The following is a 17112-nucleotide window of genomic DNA, read 5'->3' as shown; positions in this document are numbered from 1 at the left end:
ATAAATCTCTTATCACACAAAATAATAATTATAGATTGTATTTATGATAATAGTATTTCAAGTTTATTGTTTTCTTAAATCATATTATGTCATTAAATTTCTGTTTGGTAATATGCACAGATATGTCTTTATTAGGAGGGTAGAATTTAAGTTAAAATTAATTTATGGTAGAAATAAGATGGCCTAAAAAAAATAAGATGATCTCCATACCCAATAACTCTACAAAACCTAAGCATAATTTAAAACCTAGTATAAGACCATTTTAAGAATTTTTCTAGGTTGCTAGCAGCTGTATATACTATTATTTGATAGGAACATGCAGCTTTTTTTTTTTATTTTAAAGATTTATTTATTTATTTGTGATAGAGAGAGAGAGAGAGAGGCAGAGACACAAGAGGAGGGAGAAGCAGGCTCCATGCTAGGAGCCTGACATGGGACTCGATCCCAGAACTCCAGGATCGCACCCTGGGCCAAAGGCAGGCGCTAAACTGCTGAGCCACCCAGAGATCCCCATAGCTTGTTTAAATTTGATCGCCCTGTAGTTTTGCAGCTGAAAAATTACCAAAAATATAGAAAATAATAATCGACATAATATTACTGTCAGCTAAATATACACATACATGCATATACAAAAACTTAAATGATTTTATTGAGAAAGACAGATTATTTTTATTATGTTGAAGTTACCCTTTGAATTGAATAGATTTTATCAATTACTTAATGTTTATTCTTAACATTTTCTTAAAGTGGTCTATATATGTAAGCACATCATTCTGTCAAATTGTTTGCCTGGCCAGTTGTGTGCATTGACTAATCTACACCAAGAACATAGACTAATATATGCTGTTACCTAGAAATATACTCACGAAATTAAAACTTCTCAGTAGTCTTTTTTGTTTTATATTATCCTGAAATGAATGATTTTGAAAACAGTAGAAGTTTTAGGCAAGAAATGTCAAAGATTTGAGATAACTTACATACGTTAATTACCTACAGATTTGGATCGGATTTTATTTTTTAATATGTAGCATATGTTACACATAGTTATACAATTTTTCTCTGCTTTCTTCTGGTAGACTACATTAGGAACTGCATCATTGGTAAAGGAGGTAGCTACAAGGGGACAGTGTCTATCACTAAGAGTGGCATCAAATGCCAGCCCTGGAATTCCATGATACCACATGAACACAGGTAAGAAAAGCATGAAAAAAAGAGCGTGGAGGCTTTCTTTTTTTTATATGTGTGTTAGCAACCTCATGTTAGTCCTTTGGTATAGTCCTACCGTTTTGTAATAACTTAGCAAACTTTGCTGAATTGCATTAAGCCAAGGGTCATGTGGCTTTGTGACTGATATCCAAAGGTGAATACATTTATCGTTAAGATGAGGCCTAACAGTATCTTACCTCAAAAATGTCAGCTTATACATCTTGGTGTTGTTGAGGAAATAATGAAAATGTGATTTAAAAAAAAAAAAGATTTTCCTCCTCCTCTCTATGCCTTTTGGAGCTAGAGTGGAGAGGTTGACTGTGGTATAAACATGACGGATCAGATTCTTACCTGACCCAGGGCCGGACTGTTTGGTACACAACCCTGGCTTAAACATTAGAATTACCTGCTATGAGCCCTTAACAAATCCCACCACCCAGGCATCGACACAGACCAGTTAAATTAGAATATTTTAGGGGAGTAACCCAGGCACTGGTATTTTTTTTAAAAAGCTCCTCAGATGATTCCAAAGTACAGCCAAAATTGAGAACCTCTGCTAATAACTCATGGCAGAGATTGACCAGCTTTCCCATTTCACTTATTTAGTGACTGGAGAACACTTCTCATTCCTTGGAAATTAAATGTCTGCACTTCAGAGAAGAATTGTGTTCATTACAACAGATGAATGCTATTTAAACATGGATAAACATATGAATCCATGGGTTCATTAGTCTGAGAGTCTTAATCATCATGGAGGGGAAACATAGATTTTTGAATACTCACTAAAGAACTAAATGTAGCCACAGTTTTTCAGGACCTGTTTCAGAAAAAAATTCAACAGGAGCTAAGGTAGTTTAAAACAGTTCTCCTTGGTCAGGAAATGTATAGGAAGATTTAGTTTACCGTGCTGCAAGTTCCTTGCTGAGCAGTCTCTTATTTATCTTGTTTAATCCCCTCAAGAACCACATAGTGGGTGGTTTTATTAATTCTATTTTATATACAGTGAAACTGAAGAACAAAGAGCCTTAGTGACTTTTCAAGGTCATGCACAACTAGTAAGTGCTCTGGCCAGAATCTGAGCCCAGCCAGTATCAGTGTATAAGCTGTGTTTTTAACATGATACAGGGCATGAGCAGTAGGACACATGCTGTGACTTGTTTTGCAATAATGGTGATGACTTTGCCTTGATGAATTCACTTTTTAAAATTTCATATTATTCATTTTTGAGGAGCATAATTATGCAAGATGATTTTACTTCCATAAACAGACATGAATTAATTGGCCCACTATAAAGAAAAGGAGTTAGTTGCTCTACACTGGGAACAAATCTGTGGTCCCTGCCTAATTAACACCAGCTAGTAAGTGTCCACGCTGATCAGTTTACAGAGTTTTTAATGACAGAAAACAACTGATTTTTTCCCAAATTAGTTACTTATAATAATACACAAATACCTCTGAAACATAATGTTATATTACAGAGCAAAAAAACCAATATAATTGGTTTGTTCCATCATAAGGATTTGCATGGTGTCACTCTCATGACTTGATAAGAGGAAAACATTTTATTTAAGTAGGCAGATCTAAGTTTTTCATGAACAAAGGAATAGCATTTGAAATCAATCCTACCCTAGTTGAGCTCACTAGACTGACCTAGTAGAGGTCTTAATTTCAACCCAAATTCTCTATGATTGTGATTCTGTGCTAGAAAAGTACATGTGAAATAGATCTCCCTGGGAACTGGCTTCCCAGTCCAATCAGTTTTTTTACCAACAAACATTTCCTTGTGGTATAGAGGTTTAGGGCTGAGAGAAGATCTTGTATATTAATCAAATATTTTTTCTTTTTTTATATAACAATGGTAACAATTTTCATCAATTAACAGCTTACTGGCTTATCTGCATGATAGCTTAACACTTAAAGATTAACTTTATGGGAACTAGAAAAAAAATATATGTGTGTCTTGGGGAGTGATTTGTAGACTCCTAAATTGAAATATTTTACAAGTGATTTAATGGGAAGATGATGATAGATGATGAAATTAGTATAGAAGCTTAACCAGAAAATCAGGTGACTTGATATCTACATCTATATCCTTCACTGGCCATCAGCATTCATTAATGAAGCAGATGATGGAATAGATCAAGGTTCCTATGAATGCACTTTATATTAAAAGAAAAGAAAAGATGGCTAGCACCCAGAAGACCTAATTTATATTTCAAAGTACTTTTGGATTTAACTAAGTTTTAAATATTTCTTTACTTCTCTCTCTTAAAGCCTGGCTGATAATGACAAAGAATCATGAATAGTATAAATGTGAATAAAAGTTTATTACAGAGCCTGTTGCCTGGCCAAGGGCTTGTGTGTAATAGTTTCTCATAAACATTTGTTGAATGAACACATATAAGTGAAAAGAGCAGGCTGGCTTCATCCCTTGGCTGAGTATAGCACACTAAAGAGAAGCAGGCTATGCTTCAGAACACACACAAAATACCCCCCAGCAAATGTGGGTAAAAAGCCATACATGCCAAAGAATGAAGGGAAGAGAGGACTAGACTGTCATGAATGTCCTAAAAAGGAATTTCATATGCATTGACATAGATATGGATAGCAGCACCTTTTCTTTTCAGTTTCATTTTATTAACTCCAGTGAGAAAACTTTATTCATATTTCTGCCCTATCTAGTTCTGATTTCTACTTTTTCTGTCTTCCTTACTTATATTTTTACTACTAAGCCATTGACTGATTCATTCACTACTTCACAGCTTTTTAGCTTTACAAATCCACTGGCAAGGAATATGTGTTGTGTGTGTGTGTGTGTGTGTGCAACAACAATCTCTAAAATCATAGATAACATGTGTATTTCATTTCTCTTAAGTAAGCTGAATACATAAAATGAAACAAGAGGATGTTATACTAATCAAATTCATTCCATATACCTTATAAATGAAGAAGTAAAAAACCCAAAGAGTAAATAAATTAGGTAGGGACTAAGGACTTGTGTCATATAAGTAGCCAAGTGATATATATGGGACAACAATGTAGATTTCGTGATTAACAATAACTTATTCTTACTACTCTACCAAGGTTTTTTTTTTTTTCATAAAATACAGTTATCAGAGCATTTTTTGGGTAAATTTATACTTTACAAAAACCAATCTGAAGTAAAAGTCGGTTTTGATTCTATCAGAAAAATGACTATTTCACTATAAATTTACTATGAAAACTTGGAAAACTGGCAAAATTGAAAGAAAATTTCAAGCAACGGAACAAACAAAAATTTCAAGCAACGGAACAAAACAAAAGTATCAGAAGCTATTCTGGAATAAAAGGGCCAAAAATAAGAAAAAAGATGCTTTCTTTTTCCTCTTAAAATTAAATATACTGTTAAGAACTGTGAAAGCATGATGCGCTTTAATTATATTATAATTTATGCTGGTCATATGGCCTTAAGTCTAATTTTTGTTTCCCCATATTTAAAATGCTAAAGAAGTAAGGATATAAACTCTACCTAAAGACATTTCGCAGTTACAAAGTACTTATAATACCGGTTTCCTTGAAAATGTTTGGTTAGTAGTAAGTCTCTTAGAATAGATTTTCTTTTTGACCAATAATTTATATTTTCAGAAAAAAAATAATTTATATTTTCTGAGGGACTTAACTCTGGCTTATTTCATGTCCAAATTAAAGAATTCCATTACAAAATATTGCTTGGTACCCAAAGCCCGTTCATACACATTTTGTGCCACAACACAACAAAAAACCTGATGACTTCTAAATAAGTTTCCATGGGTCAGAAACACATTTGGATGGTTTTTACCTAGAGACTAAAATCCTTTGACTTCATTAGAAGTGCTAGCTAGAACTCAAAAACTGTTAAGCGTAGAAATAAAGCTTTGTAGCAACAATTGGATTGGATATTGAAAGTGTAACTGGATTTTGAAAAAAAAAATGTTTAGTGTTACCCACAGATGTATATTCTACTTTACTTATGATTTTTTTTTTTGCATTCAGATAAAAGCATCATTGAGGTCAATGCCATAAGCAGCACAGACGAATAAAGAAGGCTTTGCATTTTTCTGAGTTTGTGTTGAAATATTTTATGCTGATAAGAAAACTATTAGGGCATTAGAAATTTCAAGTGAAGGTAATGCATTGCAGTCTCTGCACCCCGTGGCAAACTGTTCCAAACTCAGTTTGGAAACACTAAACCCCAGTAGCAGTGAAATTTACCAAAATTTTTGAAAAGAATTAATAATTCTGGGTTTTGCTACGACAGGGTAAAGACTACTAAGTGGCCTGAGGTTAATAATAAGTAGCATTTATTGAATGTCCATTACCCTGTCATGTCTATGAACTCCTGAGGACAGACACCATGTAGAGTGTAAGTCATGGTCACCTCCGTGTGCAGGTAAGCTAGAGGCTGAGAGAGTCTAACTTACCTGCTGGGGTCTCTGGTTAGTACAAGAGAGAACTGAAATTTGAACCCAGGTTTAATTTGATTCTAGACCTTTTGTTTGTGTCACTTGATCAGCCTGTTTCTAAACAGTGCGGGAGAAAAAGGGGGCTGTTCCTTATAAGAATAGCAATAAAAAAAAACAAGTAATTATCTTGGAGAAGCAGCGTAATCAGGAGATTTCAAGGCAATTGCCCCCCCACTCAATCATGTGCCTTCTTTGCGTGGAGCTTTGAAATCGTGATTTGAACAGTTCGGTTCTAGAATGATTGGCTATTAGCAAATCCAGAGATGAGTCACTGTGAATGACGGTGAACGTGGGGATTCGGTCAGGCCAATCTGTAGAACATTCAAGTATTTTAAGAATGGATGAAAATGACAGTTCGGGTTACTATGTATGGAAGGAGGAGATAGAACAGTGGATTTCTGTACTGTAGGAAAGACTTACCCACTAATGAGTAAAATGAATAGGCCAAAAATAAAGTTGCATGCTCTTATACTGTAATGATTATCATTTTAAAACTAGCTTTTTGCCTTCGAGCTATCGGGGTAAAGACCTACAGGAAAACTACTGTCGAAATCCTCGAGGGGAAGAAGGGGGACCTTGGTGTTTCACAAGCAATCCAGAGGTACGCTACGAAGTCTGTGACATTCCTCAGTGTTCAGAAGGTAAATGAGCCTGAATGCCGTGGGGGGCGCTCTGCTCCCGCTTTGTGTAGAACTGCAACTCGCATTAAAGTTAACAGAAACGAATCCAACTATAATAAATATGTCCTTCATTCAAATGCGACTGTAGACAATTACTTGAGCATTTTTTACACAATGTTTTCAAAACTGATTCTCATCAGATTAAGACAGAAGGGTTGTCAGTTTGAATTTCACCAGAGCCTGAGGCATCCCTCTGGGGAGAGCAAAAGCTTGGGCTTCCTCATCTACTGTCCCGAGTTCACATCCTTCAATCCGTTCCCAAAAGTCACCTGAGAGGAGCTGAAAGACGCTTAGCTCTTTAAGAGTGATGCTAATTCTATTCAGCCAGCACCTGCTTCCGCAGAACTTGTGTCAAACTTACTCTGAAGTGGTGTGGCAAGAGTGTCTGAGCCCAGAAGAGAATATGGGAAGGGGTCGCTGGAAGTGCCTTACCCCTGTGTGCGTGTTGGTGAAAAGCAGATTTGTTATGTAGACTGACGTTAAACACCATTGAGAATAGGACCTGAAGAGATCAAAGCGGTAGAGTCCAGTGGGTCTTGAAGGCCGGCCCCCAAGTCCATGTGTGTCTTGACCTCCTCTCCCAGCAGAAAGGGGCACTGTCCTTACTCTTGCACTGGAAGACTGAATGCCTGACAAGAAGGAAGAGTAACCACTTCAGCATTGTATGTGGTTTCATTTTTCTTAATTACCTGGCCACCCAGCAGCTGGCTTTTTAGTTCTGTCGGAAACTAAAATTCTAACAATCCAAATGAAACATGGATTAAGTTCTGATAGAAATTTAGTAGGATTTGGAAATACTTGGGGGTAGGGGGCTGCTGGAATGCTGTCCACTTTTTATAGTAAGATACCTTACCTGTTTGTTATTAACCACATTTTTTGAACTATTTTTCCATAAATATCCATTTAATATTAGGTTGATATTTATCACATGAAAAGGCCATTGTTAGTGAATTGTCATGGAGAAGGTGAATTTGTTTTCTGTTGTTAGTTAATTTAAAATTCTTGACTTCATGTGCTAGAGTCAGTTCCATCTCTGTTTGTAAATTCTTACTTTCCATTCCATATCATATTCTGTTCACTATAACTTCTTCATTGTTTTCTTCTCTTTTAAAAATAATAAACTGATCTGTGATAACGTTATGAACAAGTCTGTTTTGTATGAGTAAATCTGTAATTAATATTTTAAATGTACACATGGAAGAAAAAACCTTACTTTTTGGGGGGCACTCTCCACTATCACAGTCTTCTGAGGCTAGAGGTCATTGCAAGGAGTTTTGTTTATTGATTTTTTTTTTTTTGACCTGGGAAAGTGTTTGCAAGGGAAGGTAACTTGGTCCAACCTTAAATAGCTTAGCACGTATGTTACTTGACTCGTTCATGTGGGAATGTGTTTTCTCAACAATGTGGTTTTTAAGAACCTTCACCGAAACACACTGGCATAGATCTGGACAGCTAGACAATGTAGGATAAATCTGCTAGAAAAGAAATAATTGGAAAAATTATATTTCCAGTTATCCTCATCTCTGTAGAATGTACATCTCTATCATCCTTTAATAATTTAAGGTCATCACACGTCCCTTAGAAAAGGGCATTGCTCATTACTATTAATGGCACATGATGCTGTTGGTCACCGTAGCACTGTGGAAGATAAGCTTTTTCTGGAAGGAATTAGAAATCTGACAGTAGTTGAATAACTGTCCTGTGAGAGAAGTAAACCAACACCTGCCCTATAGGCTAACCATATTTCAGGGAGTGTGAATTGAGCTGTGATATTTAAATTCATATTATATTAAACAATGAGTTGGTGGGATTTTACGAAGAGGTTCTAAAATAAGAAGCCCTGTCAATACATTAATAGAGAAAAACAGAGCTATTTATAAAATAGATAATACAAAATATGCAAAATAGTGTAAATGCACTTTTTTGAAATTCTCATAACGTTATTAAGCTCTTGGCTAAATAATAATCTGAAATTTATCAGAAAGCTTTGTTCATAAAAGAAGTGTATCTGATATCCAATGATTGAAATTATTTTTTCATAATTTAATCTTTTAAACATATTAAGCATTCTAAGAGAAAATGAATACTTTTAGCACATTTAGAACTTTAAAAAATATGTAAAGAAAATAGCATTAATGTTTAACTCAAATATTATAAAAAACTGAAGTGTCTAAAATCCAATTTCTTGCTTTAACATTTGCTTGGGATTTGGAACAAAGCAATCACCAGTTATTGGAACAGATGTCTTTTTAAATGACTGTCAAATATTCAAGTAAACACATTTTATTAAGCCATAATTATTATTTTTAATACCTTACACTTAAAATCCCAAATAATACTCCTATAACTCTATGTGCATAATTTCATATTCTATGGGGAAAGACTTTTAAAAACAAAGGTTTAAATAAAGCAATTATTTATAAATGTGGGTTTGTGAAGCTATTCATATTTCAGACATTTAGTTTTGCTGAAGTAATCATCAGCATGGATTTTTCTGAGAGATATTTCCAAAAGAGTTTTAGTCTGTAAACGCAAATCACTGGTAGTTTTATGACTAAGAAAAACAGAACACAATAATTTTTGAGTTAGTTGGGTAGTATGACGAGAAAGATGCTAAATTAATCCTATTTTTACTACAATTCATGTGCAGCTAATATAGTTTTCTACTTTCATTTAGGCCAGGGATATATTTAGGAAAACTACTCTAGTTATGACTAGAAACATTTATTTAGTTTGAGTTTATGTGATCTGGCAAAGTATTTTGCTTTTGTTGTTTGTTTTTAAAAGGATAAACTTGGTGGAACCATTGAATAATACACTGGCAGAAATAGAGCCAAAAGGAGATAGAGTGAGAAGGGTGATTCTCACCCTATGCAGTGTTCTATAGATCCTACTCTCACCTACCTCCTACTCAAGTCCCTGATTTCCATCCCTACTGCTTGACTTTGAGCTTGGACAACTTAGAAGTTTCTTAGAATTCCAGAAGTTTGAAAAGTGATTGTGAGTTTAAAATTCAGCTCTCTTAAGGTAATTTTTATGAGTAACCTGATGGTTTGATGCAATAGTAAAACAACAAATTGTTCAGCCTGAGTAAGATGGTCAATCTGCTTGCTTCCCTTCTCCTCATCCTCCAATAGGTAAGAATACAACAGGGCAACCTACTATTGTAAACAAGAAGGCAGAGGGTAATGAAGACAATGTTGAAAAGGCAGGAGGTTGACTTTCTAAAATTATTGCTAGGAGTCTGTCTTAAAAATATGACCAATTAGAATGCATAGGAAACAAATTAAGAAACATGGGACGAAAAGATAATTAGGAAAAATGGAATGAACACTGGACTGTGGGTCAGAAGACCTGTGTTCCAGGCACAGCTCTGACATTTTCTGTATTAGGTAAGTCCCTTAAAACTTGTGTGAGCCTTGTTTTCCTCAAACAAGGAAGTCATTGATCAAATGACTTCTTAAATGTTAAAAGTTCTGAGTAATCAAAGAATTATAACTATAATATATTTGTCATCTCAGTTCTATCACAGGACACATTTTATCCCCACCCCAACAACAACTTTCATTGCCTACCAAAATCTTACATTATTCTTGCTGACTTATTTATTATTTTTAAAAAATCTCCTTAAGTCTGCAACTGCATCCATAACTCTCTCTTCACCTTGCTATAAACATAACATACTAATTTATGTTTCTGTACCATTTTATGGGTTTTTTTTTGCTCCATAATAACTTATTCAAATCTCATCCATACTTCAATATCCAAGTAAAATCTGTTGTCTTCTAAAAGGCCATTACCACCAAACACCTAGAGCTTCTAGAATAGAATGAATTATCCACAAACTTGCTATTCAGTATGAAGTCCAAGGACTAGAAGCATCAGCATCCTCTGGGAGCTAATGACTGATGCCACCCTGTCCTGATCCTCTGAATTAGAACTTGTTCTTTAACAAGATCTCAAAGTGACTTTTATGCACATCAAGGTTTGGAGAAGCATTGATCTACCACACTCACTCTATAAAGCGGGTGTCTTATAGAATCATCCATTTCATCTGTAAAACTATTTTTCCTTAAGAAAATTAAAAATTCTGAATTTGAAGAAAAATGCTTTCTAATAATCCCCACAGTACAGCTTCACAGAAAATCATTTCATTCAATCTCATTAGAAAGGGATGTAGTCTTATCAACTGCATCTGCAAAAGGAGCTATAGTCTCCTTTACAAGCTTAGAGACTGTACACGTGGAGGACTTATTTCTCATGTGTAACCATAGCATTCTGTTCCACTCTTTCGTTCAGTATGAAGGAACAGAGAATGACAGATACCACATCATTTTCCATGAAGACATCAGACCTTGCATTCTTTTGAAAAAGAGAACGAAGTAAATCTGTACTCCATTCGACCAGAAAGCTGAAATGTGATAAAGCATAACCTATGTTGAGCATTTTAATGTGGAAATAATGACCTTGGCCAAACAGAGCACCTCTCATTTATAGTTCAGGTGCTTACGGACTATAGTCTGGGGAATCTCAGAGTCAAAAGAGAGGAAGCTGAATCGGTCCCTTGTCTTAGTTCATAGATTAAGCTACATAAAAAGAAGTAGATGGATCAAGCCAAGTAGTCTCCTGTTTCAGAAACTTAATAGTTAACGTCCTACTATTAGATGATAAAAATGAAAGGCTCAGAAGTGATTACTCTAATATTACATTCCAAATTATTACAAATAGCTTATTAGGCTAGATAGCAGCAGATAAAGCAAAACATTGCTATCTTGGCTTTGCTTTGGCTAGAGCTAGACGATCAGTAGTCACAGGATACAAATTATGTGTGTGGGGAAGTTAGCCGGATTCGTCAGAAAGCCACGCAGTGATGTATTCCACAGGATGCCTGCTCTGCTACAAATCAACCTGTCCATTTGAGAAGTCTCATTTTCAGAGAGCTGATGTGATTCAGAGGTTTCGGTGTGACATAAGAGGCCGGCCGATAGAGAACTATTAATTAACCTCACAGAATCATCAGTAGGATCCTACATAATAATATGAGTTTATACATTTTAAAACAGTGAGTGCGGGGAGTTCAATAGCAGGGCGTCTTCTGTCCTAGTCTAGATAGGATCGTAAGCTTGCCCAGTTATTCAACACAGATGCTCAGTAACAGAAAGGAGCTATGACTTCTTTTAAAATATCCCTGTTCTTTGAATAGCACCAGACTTATGGTTGGAGCTGATCTCTCAAGTTAACCGGGTCCTGATTTGGGCATTCACCATAGGGGTATGACGTGTACTTATTTTAAATTGTGCATTTCCTGTTTATGTGTTTGGGGGGTAAGTTGAGAGAAGAGAATTCTTCTGCTGTCAAGATTGACACTGAAACCTTCTGCATTTTAGACCACCAAAGGGTAGATCTCAAGGGCCTCTCTTCTCTTTCCAGTTTCTGGGCACCTTTTGGACAGCTATGGAAAATGGAAAACTCAGAGCCATTCTGGCCCTGTGGTAAATTTGTATGACACTAACCACACAAATCCCAGGTAAACTATAGGAAGAGCTCTGCAGGGAGTATTTTATGCCACTCTTTATGGACATTAGACCTCCATTCAACATTAAAATGGTACATAAATTGTTCTAAAAACTCTTTTTGCTAAACAGGTGATTTACAGCTCAGTGGAACAGTGGTGTTCTTGATTTTGCTGTCAGAAGCAATTAACATGCCATACTTTAATTTTATTAGTTGAATGCATGACCTGCAATGGGGAAAGTTATCGAGGTCCCATGGATCACACAGAATCGGGCAAGATTTGTCAGCGCTGGGATCATCAGACACCGCACCGGCACAAATTCTTGCCGGAAAGGTAAACACTACCAAATTATCCTTTCAGTGATTCTTTTTGCAAACTGTTACTTGCTCCGTGACAAACTGCCTTAGAAATTCTCTTTATATCATGCTTTCTGGATAGTCTTGAGGCAAAAGGGACTTATGACGAGGTATAAGGTATATGGGAATACTGGCTGCACTTTTGACTAGTCTCTGCTGAGTAGATGGAGTCCGCAAAGTCATAATGGTCCTGAACACAGGAGCATCAGTGGGGTGCAGAAGGGGAGCACTAACAGAAGCTTCCTCTTTCTCTTCCACGACAGGAAAAAGACAGAGGCTCATTAAGTAATGACCATAGTCCAAGCTATGAGAGGAGGCATTATTGCTAAATACAAGCCATTGTCCTTCTAAAGCCACATCTTCAGTGACTTAGGTAAAGTGGGGTCACGTGTGTGACGCCATGATCTAGGTCATGCCCATAGAAAGGGAATGAAGGTGGAGCAAACAATTTCTTGGCTGCTTTATCCTAGTGTATTTTGAAATTGCTAATCTGGAGAAGTCAGGCAAGCAAGTCTACTTTTCTCCTCAGGAATAAGTTTTAAGCTTAAATGGTTCAAAAAAAAATACATGTCTAATTTGGCTCATTCATTTCATATGAAATATTTTAGTTGACAAAAATTCCCTGATTTTATTATAAAGATTAAAATACAAACGATTATAGGGAAAGCTCTACCCCCCCCTTTCTGAAAGGTGTTTTTCTTATCTTTTTGTTTATTTGTTGTTCTCTTAAATTAAAACTGTGTGCTGTGGGTTTCAGTGTATCTCTTTGTCTTTTAAGTGAGCGCAGAAGGAATATGGTAACAATTAAAATCAAGTCACCAATTCAGGACCTTGTTAATTTAAAAGGAAGAGGGTAGAGAGAAAGTGGTGTGATGGAGTTTCTCTCTTGCCGTGGTGGAGGTGAGGGCATGACCTAGAAGGGCTCTATTTTCAAAATTGAGCAATCATTAGTAACAGAACTATTGAAACATAACTTTCAGTTTGAACTTTAGGCCTGTCCCAGAAAAGGACCTTTTTTCTTAATGAGTGTTCTACCTGAGGTCATGTTTATATAATCTGTCCTTAATTGGGCTTTGTGAGAAGGAGATTCAGTTTGGGCCCTCAACTGGTGGACAGGTATCAATGGGTCTAAGTTATTTGCAAACGGAATGTATCCTGTGCTTACTGGATCCCTAAGCTAGCAGATGCAATAGTTGATCATTAGCAGTTCTTGTGTGCTGTAAAGAAACTCTCTTCTTCCCCCATCTAGTAGTATCCAAGCTAGGTCGAAAGTTATTTTGTGAGCTGAGGGGTGGGTGGTGTTTCCAGGCAGATTTACATGACACTTTTCTTGGTGTGGTTTGCAGATATCCCGACAAGGGCTTTGATGATAATTATTGCCGCAACCCTGATGGCAAGCCGAGGCCATGGTGCTATACTCTTGACCCTGACACCCCCTGGGAGTACTGTGCAATTAAAATGTGTGGTAAGTTAGGGTCAAATTTATTGCTTCCTTTTCCTCTCGCAGACTGGATCTAAGCAAGCGATTATTAGGGAGACAGGTTAACAGCTATTTCACTTGATGCTTTAATTGTGTGTAGGATTTAATTTAAGAATGTGTTGCATAATTCTACCCCAATCTTTTGCATTTTCAGAGTCTTTGTTTTGAGAGCGATAAATACTCCAGTGAACACATACACACAAAGCATTTGTACTTATGGTATAAAGGTCTCAACATTCTCATGTTATTTAAAAGAATATCCACGGAGGGAGAAAAAGATCAGGGATTAAGTGCAGTATCCTAATGTCATTAGGGCCATAAAAGCCAGGAACTCAGATTTTTACCTTCCAGTCTAGTATTTTTTCCATATCTTTCCTCCCCAGACATAACATGAGCTGTCAACTGACCATGAACCTCTTCTGGTGAATGATAGAATCACACTGAAGAATAGTAAGTCTGATAGAACAATCTCCCAGACATCGTGAAGCTCTAGAGGCTGATGCCCACCTCCCTGGCTGCCTCGTCCACAGCCTGTATTCTGTACCAACCTGTCTTTAGCTGTGCTGTGTTTGTTTTGTATGTACTGGCCTTTGACCAACACTCCTGAACTTATGATAGAAGCTTCTTCCTCATTGGCTTTGTGGTAGCTCTTTAGATCTGTATACTTTGTCCTCTCCTCTGTGGTTAACTTACACATTTTTGCTCTTTGAAATAATACTGGATACTCAGATGTAGACATGCTTTTATTTCTATGAGTACAGGTCTTATTTTTTCAGTGGATCCTAAAATGCTTTAAGACCAGTAGAATCACACAAATTTAGTAAAGTAATGTAATTTAATAATTACATTATGAATTGGCTTGATGATATAAAGATATGCATATAGAGAGGGATATGTAAAGACAAATGTCTACATAAGATTAAGTACCAGTGCCCAAAATGATGGGTGGACAGTTCTGAGCATAGGGATAGGTATTTGCTTATTTCTCTAAAACGGCCTGATGGGGATATCCCTTTGAACAAACTTAATTCAATATTGTTCACACTGTGATACTGCCAAGGTACATTTCTCTCCACAGAGACCTGCTGCTATAAGGAAATGTTGTGGGCAACTCAAATAAAGCCCGTAGAAAGAGGATGTGTCTGGCATATGTGAAATATGCAGAATCTGGTAGGCTCTCCATGTGAACAAAATGTTCCAAGGACACTGAATCATCTGTTTGGTCCCTTAAAAGATGACTCTTGTGACAGTGTTTCTCTGTATAGATTGGGTTAGTTTTACTCATTGACTTTGAAAATCTTGTTAGGCTTTACATTGTTACAGACTATTTAGGTACAACAAACCAACATGTTTCCCTTCCCTTTTGTGTGTGTGTGTGTGTGTGTGTGTGTGTGTGTGTGTGTGTTTTAGGTGCTCTTACAAATTGTCTCTGGAATAAAATCAGTATAAATACAAATACACACAGACATGTTCACGTGTATACTCACAGTCACTGTTGCCTATTAATTTACCAACCAGTGTTTGGTTATTTTAAAAGATGTTGTGAGAGAAAAGAAATAAAATAAATATGACTCATCCTCACTACTAGATAGATTTCTTTTTCTTTTCTGTCCAAAGAAGGGTTGGCTAATTATGCAACTAGCAGGCAGTGATTCAGATGGCTTTGTTAAACAGAGGATGATGTTTATAGGATGTTAGTTCTAAGAAAACGGTGGTAGAGTTTGTAAGCCAAGCCTATATAGTTAAGAACAAAATAATCTTTTAAGCATCAGGAATATGTTAGAACTGTTTCATTACAGGAAAACTTTTCGTTTGTAAAATCATATATGGAGATTACATTTTTATTCAAATGAATAAAGGTTAACATTCGGCAATTCTGGAGAGCATATGAGATAATGTTTTATGAGTATGCTTCCAAATAGTTTGGCTTACATTTATAGCACAGCCTAGAATGCAAAACCGAGACATGTGGTGATGGTTTCAACCGTGTAACAGTTTTCTATCGCTTCATAATGAATTACCAACAACTTAGTGGCTTAAAACAATGCATACTTATTACATCATCATTTCTGTGGGTCAGGAGTCCAGGCATGACTCAGGTGGGTTCTCTGCTTAGGACATCCCAGGGCTGTGACACAGGTGCCCACCAGGTCTGGTGACCGGCTGTCTTATTTAAGACTCAGTATCCCATTCCAAGTTCACTGGTTCACTGGTTCAGTCTCTTGTGGTTTCAATGCCGAGGTCCTTAGCTCCTAAAGATTGCCTGGTCCTTCCTGCTGCATGATCCTCTCCACAGTAGGAAGTTTACGTCTTCAAGGCTAACAGCATAGCTTTCTGCTGATTTGAGCCTCTGCACCTATATCCTCTTTTAAAGAGCTCACCTAATTATGTCAGAACCACCCAGGGTAAGTTCCCTTTAATTAACTTAAAGTCAACTGATTAGGGAGTTTACTTGCATCAGCAGAATCTCTTCACTTCCGTTGTATGACGTAAACTAATTACAGAAGTCTCCAAATTCGTGTCCGTGAAACTCACGGGAACACAACACAGTCTTGTTGGGAGTCTGTGGGCATGGACAACTTGGAGGTTCAAATTCTAGCGCCTTTACTTCCCTGTGAATTCTTGCCCAAAATCTTCTGCTTGAGATGCATGTGTTCCTAAGGGGTTGGTCAAGTTCAAAATCCTACCTTTCCATGCACAATTGCCCTTTCCTGCTTTGCTGAGCAAAAGCAAACTGCCCATCCTTCCTGAATTTTAATGCAGTGCATTGTCTTGGGGTATAAAAACCTTGGGGACACTAAGCCAAAGGACCTTTGAAAATACTATTCATGCTGCTGATCATTTATGTGTTATTAATAATCACACAACTGTATCCAGAATATATACATATATGTGTGTGTATGTGTGTGTGGTATATACATGTATTTATCTCAGAATTCTGTAGCCACAGAAATTTAAATAATTAATTTCAAAATATAAAAAAATCTTTCAGAAAAGTATGATGGGGTGAAGAATAAAAATCTCTCCAATATAAAATGCATTAAATTCAAATAACATTCCATGGGTAAAGTGGAGTGGAAAAAAAAATGATTCGAGGAGAAAAAGAGCTTGATAATGTACACCTATCCAGGTACAGGTAGGTATCAAATCACTCCTACTTCGAGTCTATTAATCCATTTAAAAGTGTGATATAAAAATTTTGGTTTCAAAAATGTCAGTAGTTAACATATGCTAGAAATCACATCTTTTGCAGCTATTTAAACTTACCATTAAAAATGTAGGTGTCAACTCAGAAACACGTGAGAGAGCAAAATACTTTTTCAAAATTCTTTTAGTAATAGAAACAAAAAAACAAAGAAAAAAAAAAAAAGCAAAACCAAAACACCACCACCAG

The 17112-nt window shown here is 36.4% G+C and overlaps 1 protein-coding gene across 7 annotated transcripts in view; it reads left to right on the top strand.

Annotated features, from left to right (window-relative positions):
• HGF (hepatocyte growth factor) overlaps positions 1–17112 on the top strand; it is an 80456-nt gene that overhangs the window by 12423 nt on the left and 50921 nt on the right. For 5 of the 7 annotated variants that reach the window (XM_025449387.3, XM_035701411.2, XM_025449384.3 and 2 more), the window contains 4 exons: positions 1077–1191; positions 6186–6328; positions 12095–12215; positions 13585–13703. In XM_025449387.3, coding sequence (XP_025305172.1) covers positions 1077–1191; positions 6186–6328; positions 12095–12215; positions 13585–13703 — 498 coding nt within the window. Of the gene's footprint in view, positions 1–1076; positions 1192–6185; positions 6329–12094; positions 12216–13584; positions 13704–14101; positions 15554–17112 lie in introns of those variants that run through there. The other 2 variants (XM_049096586.1, XM_025449386.3) reach the window with 2 other exon arrangements.

The sequence above is a fragment of the Canis lupus genome, chromosome 18 (assembly GCF_003254725.2).
Source record: "Canis lupus dingo isolate Sandy chromosome 18, ASM325472v2, whole genome shotgun sequence".
Taxonomy (NCBI): Eukaryota; Metazoa; Chordata; class Mammalia; order Carnivora; family Canidae; genus Canis; species Canis lupus.
Note: the sequence above shows the minus strand (reverse complement) of the source record. Positions and strands in the feature narration are given on the sequence as shown.